General features: G+C 39.6%; 1 protein-coding gene across 1 annotated transcript; it reads right to left on the bottom strand.

Moving 5' to 3' along the window:
• Nucleotides 1–399: 399 nt before the first annotated feature.
• Nucleotides 400–7,673, bottom strand: LOC106442023. The gene is made up of 27 exons (XM_048751075.1): nt 7,410–7,673; nt 7,105–7,336; nt 6,905–6,993; nt 6,350–6,463; nt 6,111–6,257; nt 5,226–5,878; nt 5,000–5,124; nt 4,829–4,920; nt 4,189–4,411; nt 4,051–4,117; nt 3,823–3,971; nt 3,690–3,760; nt 3,443–3,616; nt 3,288–3,359; nt 3,115–3,216; nt 2,950–3,039; nt 2,785–2,860; nt 2,605–2,701; nt 2,453–2,522; nt 2,191–2,370; nt 1,992–2,114; nt 1,820–1,903; nt 1,550–1,734; nt 1,325–1,463; nt 1,193–1,252; nt 862–966; nt 400–775 (listed from the first exon to the last, which is right to left on the bottom strand). The coding sequence occupies exons 1-27, from the start codon at nt 7,539–7,541 to the stop codon at nt 662–664; spliced, it is 3,765 nt and encodes a 1,254-aa protein (XP_048607032.1). The 5' UTR covers nt 7,542–7,673; the 3' UTR covers nt 400–661.
• Nucleotides 7,674–12,245: the final 4,572 nt, after the last annotated feature.

Here is a 12,245-nt window from a genome sequence, read left to right as displayed (position 1 = left end):
TGCCACTGACTAATATAATAGAACAGGGTTAAATTTTATATTTACAAAACGTAGTTATAATCGAGGGTCCTTCAAATGTTAACCATGAAAAGGAGCTTGACTGCATCATCATCGTTGGTCGTCCGTGTCGACAAATACAAGGAGATTCCAAATGTTCTACTATCTCCACAAAACCCAAAAAAAAAACAAAATTTGTTGTTCTTTGTACGGAAACAGAAGATTTACCGAGACATTTTAAGACATGTAGAAGAATGGTGAAGCGTACATCTTCATTATACCACTAATGAACGGTTCTCCAATCATCCACAGACTATCTGCATGCTCGGGATGCAAGACTTGCACAACTCATCTACGGCTAACCGAACATTCACCATGGTTATCTATCTCCCAGAGTTGAGATTAGGTCTTAAGATCTGCCTAATTAAATAAGTAAACAAGAAGCATGTTTGTATCCTTAAAACATCCGAACCTCTATACATACGCATGTATTAGATTATACAGCGAATGTTTTTAGCTTCTTATGTTGAGAAAGAGAATGAATTAGAAAATAAACCGAACAACACTCTTTTCTCTCTTCTGTACATAAATTTTTATAAATTAAACAAAGGACCAAAATGAGATTAAAAACCAACAAATCTCTCCTCTCTCACTCCAGTCTCTTCTACATAAAGTAGCTCAAGGACGTCTTCTTCCTTGATCCTCCTTCTCCATAGAGCTCGTTCCATTGCTGAAGCTCGTTCATGTTCGATGAGTCCGTAGACACACTAGCACATACCTATACATGTATTTAAGATCATTTAGTCCTTTTTCCATCTATATATAAACACAATGCACACAAAACAATTGTTCTTTTCGAGCTACCTGTTCATGTGCAGCCTTGAAATCTGCCATTGTCAGTGGACGAATGTCTGTGCAGCTATACAATGGAGGCGTTGGACGGTTCTCAGCCTCAGCTGCGGTTTTTTCCTGAAGTCAAAACAACACTCAGTATATAGAGAAGGATGAGTTGATAAGTTTAGCAAGTAAATGAGTAAATGTTCAAAGTATCTCTAAGAGGAAATTAGGTGTTATATAAAGGATTATTGTTTAGGCAGACGCCTATAACAATGTTTCTAAAAACGTTATTTCGTACAATGATTTGCCGGCAATGATTTTTAAAACAGTGGTAAATGCACTAAGTTGGAAACCTAACCTTCTTTTCTTTCTCCAGTATTTCTCGAATTGGAAGATGTGCCGCAGTTACACAAAGATTCTGCAACCAAATGAGAGAATGTGAGCATTTTACAAGCCAAGGAGATTGAGATTCAATGAGATGAGTACATACCTTTAAGTCACTTCCTGAGTAACCATCTGTCATATTAGCAATCGCTTCTAAATCAACATCAGGTGATATTTCTTCTTTAGAAAGAATAACGCTCAAGATCTTTGATCTGTTAGTCGCATCTGGAAGATTCACCATCAATCTGAAACATAGAAGTATGCAATTCAGCAATAGTTACGACATGAGGAATCATCTTTCATTAAGAGACACAGCACAATGTAGGTTTACCTCCGGGGAAGCCGTCTAATAACTGCTTCGTCGAGATCAAATGGTCTGTTGGTAGCAGCGAGTACCAGAACTCGTTCTCTATCCTTTGTTCTTAAACCGTCCCAGTTTACCATGAACTCGTTCTTCATCTTACGCATAGCTTCATGTTCTCCTGGATTCTCACGTCTTCCCAACATGCTATCCACCTAAATAATAATGTTTTTTCAGCAATCATCAGAGATTAAGAAAATACATAAAAGCTTAGCTTCAAAGTGGCGAAACAGAACATACCTCATCAACAAATATGACACTTGGAGCGATCTTGCTTGCTAAAGAGAAGACAGCTTTAACATACTTCTCTCCCTCACCAAACCACTACAAAGCATTCAAATTGTTAGGTGGTCAAATACAATCTTCAAAAGAAAGCATAAACAAAAGATTCAGACCACTGTTGGAGAGATACCTTTGAAGTAATGCTGGACATTGAGATATTGATGAAGTTTGCACCAGCTTCAGTTGCTACTGCCTTTGCCAGCATCGTCTTCCCGGTACCAGGAGGTCCAAACAACAGGATACCTTTCGTAGGCTGCAGTAAAACGTAATTTATATATTTGACTTCCAGAAAAAGACAGAGAAACAAACCGTAAAGCAATGAAAGGTACCTTAGTTAGCTGGCCTTTGTCAAATAATTCAGGTCTTTGAAGAGGAAGCATCACCAACTCCTTCAGTGTGTCTTTCACATTCTCAAGAGCCCCAATATCATCAAAGGACACACCTATATCGCTAGGGGGAATGACATCTGATAAGAGTTTTTTCTCAAATTCGTTCTCTGTCACAACATCCTGAAACAGCATAGCAAAGAACAACTCTTAGATCCGTAACTTACTAACTTAGAAGAAAAGATATGAAGTTCCATAATAATACCTTGAGGGATTTCTTCAGACTCTTGTTTTCGTCTTGAACGCCATGTAACATCTGCAGGCCATATGTAATGCTGCAACACATGCCAAAGTGTTATTTGCAAAATCTAAGCTGGATTTTAGCTACAGTGTTTCAGTATATACAAGGATGCTTACCTTTCTGCTGAGATAACAAGCTTGTTGTCTTTAACTGTAGGTTCTGCGCAGTTCATAAGATGGTGGCTCAAAGCCCAGCCAACCACTTTCTCAACACCTAGAACACACATATCAGTAATTGTTTAGTACCAAGGAGTAGATCAAATCATAAAAAAAAAAAAGGTATATTAAGAGTCCTACTTTCAGATGGAAGGGTTTGATCTTTGATGGACAAGGTTCCAAGGTCAGGACAATCCAGACGATTTTTAGTGAGGACCTGTGGGGATTTATTAACAAAAAACATTAACAAAAAAAAGAAGCTAGGAACGGTTAGATCGCTGAAGGACTTGTTGAGAAGATACTCACAGATAGGATGCTTGTTATATTAGCCTGAACCTTCAAAAGTTCTGTATCACGGTCAAGCTTCTCCTTCCAGTCCGAGAGCAAAGCCTCATCCTATTATCTCTTGAGAGCATAAGATAATGAAAACAAAAAATAACAAATGTACCAAAGTAAGAAGAAGGTTCAGACCTGAGGTAACTGGATGGAGATTTTGTTAGGAAACAGCCGAGTTATCTGTTTCATGGATTTAGGCGTTTCTTTGCTCCTATCATGCAGTTTACTAAAATTATCCTGCAAGATGATCTCAAAATCAGTTTCAACCTCTCAAAAAGATACAAAGATAAGTTAAGTTAGGTCCATACCGGGAATGCAAGATCTAGTAATGCTGTCTGGTTGCCACCAAACTTGGTAAACAAGAAACCTCCAGGATGTGACTGAAAAAACAACAATAAAAATTTAGTTAACAGTACAGTAAAAACAAAATAGAAGCAGAGAAGATTTTAAATGAGTTTCTTACTTTCTCCTTTCGGCTGTCCAACTGGGTTTGTGAGGCCATGACAACAATATTTTCCGGTAAATTCTCAAACTTGCTCTTCAAGGTTGCATACACATCACTGTTCCCAACCAAAGACTTCTCAATATCTTTCAGGAACAGTATCAACGACCCTCCTTCACTCTCACTAAGTGCGACCTATAAAATAAGTCAAGTGGTCAACAAGTGGATAGAGTAGCACTCCACATAACTGAGAGAGTAAAATATATACCTCAAAGACTTCATTAACGGCGAGTTTGTCAGCATCATCACTGGAGGAACCATCTAACCGAAGTGAGGTAGCTGCAAACACAAAATGATATTAGTAAAAATAATATGATGGGTCAAAGTTGGAAATAGCATACCAGCACAGAAAAAGCCATGGTCTTCTTCACACAGGCCACCAAGATCATTGCCATCTGGTACAGGCCTATCGAATCTAATCCCAACTTTTGATGAGCAGTTGTCTTCAAATGCAAGGAGTACTTTCCCCTGGAAACCTACGGTCGGTCCCCTATTAATAAATACCAAAGAGAAGTGTTAGATCTGAGTTTTGAATCTGTGAAAGACTTCGAAAAAATCGTAAACAATACCTAAGCGGTGGGCCTTGAAGAGAAGAAATAGCAGAAGATGAAGGACCTACATACTTTACTCGGTCACCTAAAAATGAGAAAAATGCAGGTTCAGTAACAGATGAAGATTGGTACACCAAAGAATGTTAAGCAACATGCCTGCTTTAAATATGTAACTTTTAGAAGTTGCTGTTGACACTTCTTGCTTTGGTAAAGCTTGGGAGCTCAATGTTGAGCCACCTGTTATATCAGCGTCCACACTTGAAGTTGGTTTCTTATGCTGCAATGCTTGTGCGGCCTGAACAGCTCGTTTAGCAAGCATAGAGAGCCTCTCACGCCTAGAACCGTCTTTAGAAGATTCGGCTTCCTTTGCGGGTGATCCCTATAGCCATCCAGAAACAGCACAAATCAATGACGGATAAACACTGACAGATATAACATCTTAAGCTATTTGGGAAGAAAAGTCAGTAATACCGCTTAAGACAAACTTGACATGAAATATTTTAATAACTAGATGAAGACCGCGGACTAATATGCATCCAACAAATTTTAATTTTAAAGTTAATTTTTTAAAAAAACATTTAAAAATCTTAAAATAGATATAAATTATAATTAATATTAAAAATTATCTAATCTAGAAAATTGATGTATTAAATTCTGTTTTTTTTTTTGGTTTTTTATTTAAAAGTGTAGCTTTTGGATCAAAAATCTTCTATCCAATAATAACCAACTTGACATGAAATATTTTAACAACTAAAACAACGTTAAAGAGAAAGTAAAGGGAAAAAGGGAATATTACCCCGGGCAACAAAAGAGAGTCAACGATCATCAATTTGGCCCCAAACCTTTTTGCAAGCGCTTTTGCCAACATTTCCTGATATATCTCAGATCCTAAATACAATTCATAAGGTAAAACGTTGTTAGAATAATAGTCATCTCAAACCAAGTACTAATAGTAAAGCCTCATTACCTGCTGGTCCAGAGAGCAAGATACGTGGACATGTAGTAGACAAGTCTGATGCATACTTTGCAAACTTACTTCCAACCTCCATATGGACATACATCGACGCTATCAAAACATCCTTTGTCGTAGCACTGAGGAAAAATTCACAAATTGTTTAGGCTATAAATCATCAAAACCATCATAGGAAAAAATATATGGTAGAGATATAACATAATGTATATAGCAGCAAGACCTAAGAAAATATGGGAAGTCCTCCAAAGAAACATCTATATCTTGACCATTGAGTACTCCTTCTCGCAGGCTATCCTTAAACGCCTGGCGTCTAGTTGATATGGTAGATGAAAGATCATATTCCTTAAGGAGTTCTCGCACTTCTCTTCTCTCATCCAGCAGTTTGGAGATGCCCCTTAAATCAACTGAAGAAGGTTCCCCAAGGAGGCGCAAGATTGGTCTAATCTCATAACCAGAACCAGGAGCATTTCCATCAGCAGCTTCTTGAAAAGGATCCAATCCACTCCCATCGGCATTCAGATTCTCGTTGGCATCAGCAGTTTTCTCCACAGAAGCAATATCAGCATGATCATTGTTACTATCAGCATCGTTCATCTCGGTATCTGAGACGCAATCGTTGCAGCTGGAAGGTACCACAGGAGCCTCCTGATTCTGCTGCTTTTTAGCAGATTTGGCAATTGGTGGTAGGAGATGGAAGTTGCGGTACTTTGACAGAGATGCTAATATAGAGGCTCCATCAGTAGCTGAGGAGTCTCCTGCTCTTGTCTCAACGTGGACTCCTTTCAGAGGTGCACCTCTAGCTTCACATACAGTCACTGAAGAAGCTCTATCAGGAGCAGCAGCTAGATTTTCATCTTTAAGAGGTTGAAATATCTAGAAATCCGTTAAAGAAAAGTTACCGAGAAACCATTGAATTTTTTTATATGCCCTATCGGCTGATTCAGTCGGCTTTGGACTGTTACCACACTACCTGACCCGAGTTTGGCTACCTGACCCGAGTTTGGAAGAGTTTGGAATGTCTTCCGACTAATGATAAATGACAAGAACATTATAGATAGCATAAAAGCGAATATAATAAATTTTCACACAACTTCATAAAGGATACGTAAGCATGTCTCCCAAAATTGGTGAAGATGACCTCGTCACCACCACGAAGATGAACACAAGTACTTTTCTGGTAACACTTGCCATTCACCTGAACGAGAACTCCGTTCCCTGTTATCTCCAATGTTGCAACAGATGGACCTCCGTACTGCATAATCATTATTGTAAGAAAAAAAAGAAGCTTTTGTCCTTTTAAGAGACTGAGATAAAAAAAAAAGGGGGCAACTAAGATGTACTTACATCAGACTGCTTCAGCTCACACAGGGTGCTGGGCATAGATTGGTCTTTGATAGATAAATCACATCCCCGGCGTCCAACAGTGAATACAGGGCCCCTCATGATACGGTGTGGGTTCTGAAATCACAGAGAAACAAGCATTGGGACAGTTAGAAACAAAAGTAACGTAGTCAAGAGAAAAAAAAAGTATTAAAAGAGTCCAAAACATAACAACAGACTTCTGTCCGGAAAAAAAATAAAAGAACCAGACATGAAGACAACTAAACTCGTTCGGCAAGAACTGAAAGACCAAACTTTTACTAAAAATATTACACGAACTACATACTGCTAAACCGTCAATGCGCAGACTTGTAGACCAGAAAAATGTCAGACATAACAACATACTTCTGTCGGAAAAATATAAGAGAACCGGACATGCAGAAAATTGATCTGAAAGACCAAAACTTTACTAAAATTATTACACGAACTGCACACTGCTAAACCCTGAAGGCTCAATTCGCAGACTAGTAGATCAAACCAAAAAAAAAAACAATCAGTATGAAACTAAACTTGACACACCTGAGAATACTGAGAAAGTAGCTTCGCCCATGGAGCCTTAGCTCGCTTCTTCCCCGCCTTCGACTTCTCACCATCCGCCACCACTTCACCTAAATCCACAATCAAGACATTAGAAAAAAAAAAAAAAAAAACATTAGAAAGGATAATTCTTTCTTGAAAAAAAAAAGAAATAGACAAAAGCATGAGACAGAACATCAAACCTGCTACTGTAGGTGTCGCCAAGACATCAGCTTCAGGGTTAGCGTCGGCTTCAGGAGAGATCTCCATCACAGGCACATCAGTTAAAACAGGCTTCTCCGCATCCACACCTTGCGGATCAGAGGATCCAAGCTCCGGCTCTCCAGATTCCGATCCAGGATCCGAAACGGGTCCTTGATTCTCAATCGGAACCTCGCTCGCCGACGAAGACCCCGCCGGTTCCGCCGCCGCCGCCTAGGTTATCAAAACATCAGATTCGAAATTAAAAACAAAAAAAAAACTCAGATTCGGAACAAGAGCTACGTACAGATTCAATAGCAGCGTCGATCTTGACTTTAGATCGCTTGGTGGGGCGTGGAGACGACGACGACGGTTCAGGGGATGAAGAAGAAGAACAGAAACGCTTGGAAGCGGAAGAGCTACGTCTCGTCTCAACCATATCTCACGATTTTTTCTCAGCCTCTCTTGTTCCCGATAGAGAGAAAGGAGAAGGATAGAGACGAAATCGAGAAAACGAAAAAAAATAATAATCAGAGAGACTTCGTGTAAATGATTACTCCTAAGGTCAATTTATATAACCTGCAGCTTTATTCTACAGATGTAGTATGTATTATGTGTTTGTGCGTTAAATTACATTACTAGTCAAACATAAAAATAACTTGACCGTCTTTATATCCACATTTTAAATTTAATGTTTTCCATTCCAATATATACACGTTCAATTATCATTTCAATGTAAGAGAAAATTTTAAAACTTATTCCATATTCATTTTGTGTGGTTGATGTTGTATATCTGTTTTTCCAATTAATAAAAATAAAATAAGGCTAAAGTGTAGCTTAACAGTAATCGATGGCTATGATTTGTACATCATAAGTCATTGCTATGGCAATTGTTACTTTCTATAATTGATTTTTTTTTCATTGATTCTTTTTAACGTTGATTTATTATGATATTACAATTATGATATGAAAAATATTACATATACGATTCGACAACTGATAACACTATCTGTATTATGAAGATCTACGCCTAACTGCATCACCTGAATCGTCCTATTAAGATTCACGTCTGACCAGATTTACTTGCACCATGTTGGAGATCTTTTGTAAGTGTATAATTGTTTAATAAATCGTTCTTTACGAGACTTGAAACCTGAATTTTCCGTAATCTGCAAAAAAATTGTATAGTCTGGATTTGAATCCCAAACCTGGATATAAAAGCTTTTAAATCTTAATCACTAGGTTACAATGATTCCATGGGAAAAGAAAAGAAACTAATAATTCGGTTTTTACTAGTTTCTTCAAGAAGAAAACCGAGAGTTAGATCCACCTGTGCAATACGTTGCATTTATATAAACAGATAAGAAGGTAAGATTCTTCTACTTGCTTTTTCTGGAGATCGACTACACTAAGTCAAACCTTTTTACTTTACCACATAAACACAATGAATCAGTGTAGTCAAAACTTTTTCTTTTATATCTAAGCATACTAGACCATTATATAAACATAGATACACGTGTTTTGAATGTTTTTTTTTAACACTGACATTCAATGTTGAGATATGTATATATACTTTTTACGGGTAAATAGGTTTGAAGGCTGTGGGAACCGGAATTTACACCGTCGAGATTTGTTAATCGGAGGAAATCCAAGTTAACCTAGCCTTCTCTAAAGGTCCCGATTATCTGTTTGTCACACACAACACAATCAATATGAAAGAGTCGAAACTAATAAATCGTAAAAGAGCGAAAAGAGAACAAAGATGTCTTATTTCCGAATTCGCGTTTGAGCGTGAACAACAGGTAAGATCCTAGGCCACGAGAGCTGTCGGTGCGTTCGCTAGGCTAGCCACCTAAGTTCTAACCTAGTCGAGTCGCAGCTCGATAGTAAAAACGGAAAAAAATGCCTAAATTGCTCTAAATATTAAGTTTGCTCTGAGAAAGCTCTCTCTTGCTCCTCGCCTTAAGCCCTCCTTATATACTCTCTCTAGGTCGGTCTGTACCTTTTCCTGGGCCGGATTCGTCGCGAGACGGACTTTTCCATTTTTCGTCACCCTTCATGATTATCTTCGGAAACTTGACATTTATCTTTTCTTGTGAATAAAAAATAGACCGTCATATCAGCCTTAGGCTCGATCATGTTCTAAAATCGTAAGTGGGCCGTTTAGCGCGGTTCAGGCCCCTTTTGGGCCGTTTTGGGACTTAGACGTTTTTACGATTTTTCCTAAGAAACAGCCGTTGGTTTTTCCGAAAGGATTCCAATTCCCCGTATAGTTAAAGCAACTGGTGTTCAAGCTAACCATAGCCGTTTTATACGGCAGGCAGGAATCCATTTCGACGACCAAGTTTTTATAACTTTTCCGGAAGTCTTTCTTTGATAATCCTAAGCGAGACGAGACATGGGTATTGCGTCCAAGGGCCCGAGGATTGTGTTATAGGAACTTAGACGAGGATGCACGGTTTCGGGATGGGAGGTCGGTCCTCGCTCATGGGCGAGGTGACCTCGGTGCGGGTCGTCCTCGCCCATGGGCGAGGTGACCTCGGCGCGGGTCGTCCTTGCCCATGGGCGAGGTGACCTCGGCGCGGGTCATCCTCGTCCATGGGCGAGGTGACCTCGGCGCGGATCGTCCTCGTCCATGGGCGAGGTGACCTCGGTGCGGGTCGTCCTCGCCCAGGGGCGAGGTGACCTCGGTTGAGACGGTCCTCGCTTACGATCGAGACCTCATCCAGACTGATCCTCTTCTCGACATTCCTCGGTTCGCATCCGCGAAAAACTGTCTTGTACTTGATTAACCGTTTTCTGGGAATGTCTAGTTTTCAAGGATCGATCGAGAGTTGGTTTTCCGGGAACTTTCAGGCATTGATTCCGTCGTGACCGGTTTTGACTCCAACAAAGGCGTAACCGATAAGAAAGAAAAATAAATAAAAATTATGTGGATTGTTGGAAGAAAATCTCAGCCAAGCTCTACTCTTTTTGAAAACATTTAGCTGAAATAAAAAGTCAACTGTAAGTCACACATTGATTTTGAATTTCAGTGGGTAAAATCAGTAACGTTTGACCAATGACCAGTTACACGAACGCGGGAAGAATCTTTTATAGACGGGAAAGAACCGGACAGGTTCACTACTACACACGTCTCGATGAACACCACTTGGGGTCTGGCCTCGTCTAACTGTTGTTGTTGTGTTAGGCACGTGTGCGTGTATACATCCATTGATCCATGCATGGTACATCACGTGACCTTTTGTAAATTCCTTTTTTTTTCCGTAAGATGTTAACTATTATACCACATTTTTGAGTTTTGACAGACGATACAAATTTGAACCAGTCGCAGAAATAAAAAAAATAACAAAATACAAGAACAACTACGGACAGTTAAACAAAAAAAATGCTACAAACAACAACAAAGTAATAGACCAAAGCAAAAAAGCGCAATGATAACATGATTGATAATGAGACGGGCTCAGACCTACCAACTCGGAAACTAGATGAATAAACTCGGAAAAAGACCCTTTAACCTTGAATACTATGGTTCCTATAGCTTCCAACAGCTACACAAAACGCTCCCAAATGAAGAATTCAAGCACTAGCCCAAAGCAGGCGCGCGAGATAAATGAACTCACCAGCGGTACAAGGAAAAGCTGTAAGCCTATAAAGTCGTTGTTCAGCCGTTTAAGCCGGAAATTACCTCATCTATAGTCCACCTAGTGTTTAGGGGTCAATGCGGGAAACCAACACACGACCGTATACATCCATCTAACCATAATGTTAGAAATTGAAGAACATAGTGAAGAACAAGAGAGAGAGATGTTTAATCTAGAAAGTAGAGAGATAGAGTAAATAAGGAGAATCTTATTTGCTTAATTGATTTGCTTATGGGAACATCCCATATATATAAGGGTTACAAGTATGACAAATGGTAGATGAGATATGATAAACTAATAATCCATTGTCTTGAGACTTTAATCCACCATACATGCTTGTCCCTTGTAGTGGCATCTCCATTGTCTTGAGACCTTAACCCACCATGCATGCTTGTCCCTTGTAGTGGCATCTCCATTGTCTTGAGACCTTAACCAACCATGCATGCTTGTCCCTTGTAGTGGTATCTCCATTGTCTTGAGACCTTAACCAACCATCTTGTTTCTTATTGCTTCATCTTCACACTCCCCCCCAAGCTTGACCATAGGGACTGGTCAAACTTGGAAACCATGAAGCATTCCCTCATTAAAACCTTTAGCTTGGAAAAACCTCATGGGATAAAAACCAAGCCAAGGAAAAAGAGTAGAACACTTCATGGCTAAGAGGATTAGTGTGATGAAAAATCTACGAGTCCTAACTTGGAATGTATGAACTCGCAAACCTTGGTGCTTGCAGCCTTGGTAAAGATGTCAGCTAGTTGATCCTCACTTCTTGTGTAGCAGGGTAAGATGATCCTTTGTTCCACTGCTTGCCTAACTTTATGACAATCCACCTCAATGTGTTTAGTCCTCTCATGGAACACACTGTTGGAAGCTATGTGTATTGCTGCTTGATTATCACAATGCATGGTGATTGGAGTTGATGTCTCTATACCCAAGTCTCGAAGTAGGTTTCTGATCCAAATCAACTCACTAGTGAGCTTCCTCATTGCCCTATATTCAGCTTCAGCACTTGAGCATGACACTATCTTCTGTTTCTTGCTCTTCCAAGTGACAAGATTGCCTCCAATAAATGTACAATAGCCGGTAGTGGATCTCCTATCCACTCTGTCTCCTGCCCAATCAGCATCACAATACCCAACTATCTCTGTATTTTTGTTGCATCCCATCCACACTCCTTGCCCTGGCGCCTCTCTTAGGTATCTTAGGATCCTTTCAACCATGTTCCAATGGTGTATCTTGGGAGCTTGCATATTCTGGCTTACTTGGTTAACTGCAAAGCATACATCAGGCCTGGTGATGGTGAGGTATATCAGCTTTCCTACAATTCTTCTATAGTGTTTAACGTCAGTATAGGGCTTGTCTTCAATCTCCCCCTCACGCAGCACCTTATACCCATCTTCTAGTGGAGTCTTGGCTACTTTCGCTCCAAGATTTCCTGCCTCATTCAAAAGATCAAGTGTGTACTTCCTTTGAGATAAGAAAAGCCCCTCTTTAGAGCG

This window comes from Brassica napus, chromosome C3 (assembly GCF_020379485.1).
Source record: "Brassica napus cultivar Da-Ae chromosome C3, Da-Ae, whole genome shotgun sequence".
Taxonomy (NCBI): Eukaryota; Viridiplantae; Streptophyta; class Magnoliopsida; order Brassicales; family Brassicaceae; genus Brassica; species Brassica napus.
Note: the sequence above shows the minus strand (reverse complement) of the source record. Positions and strands in the feature narration are given on the sequence as shown.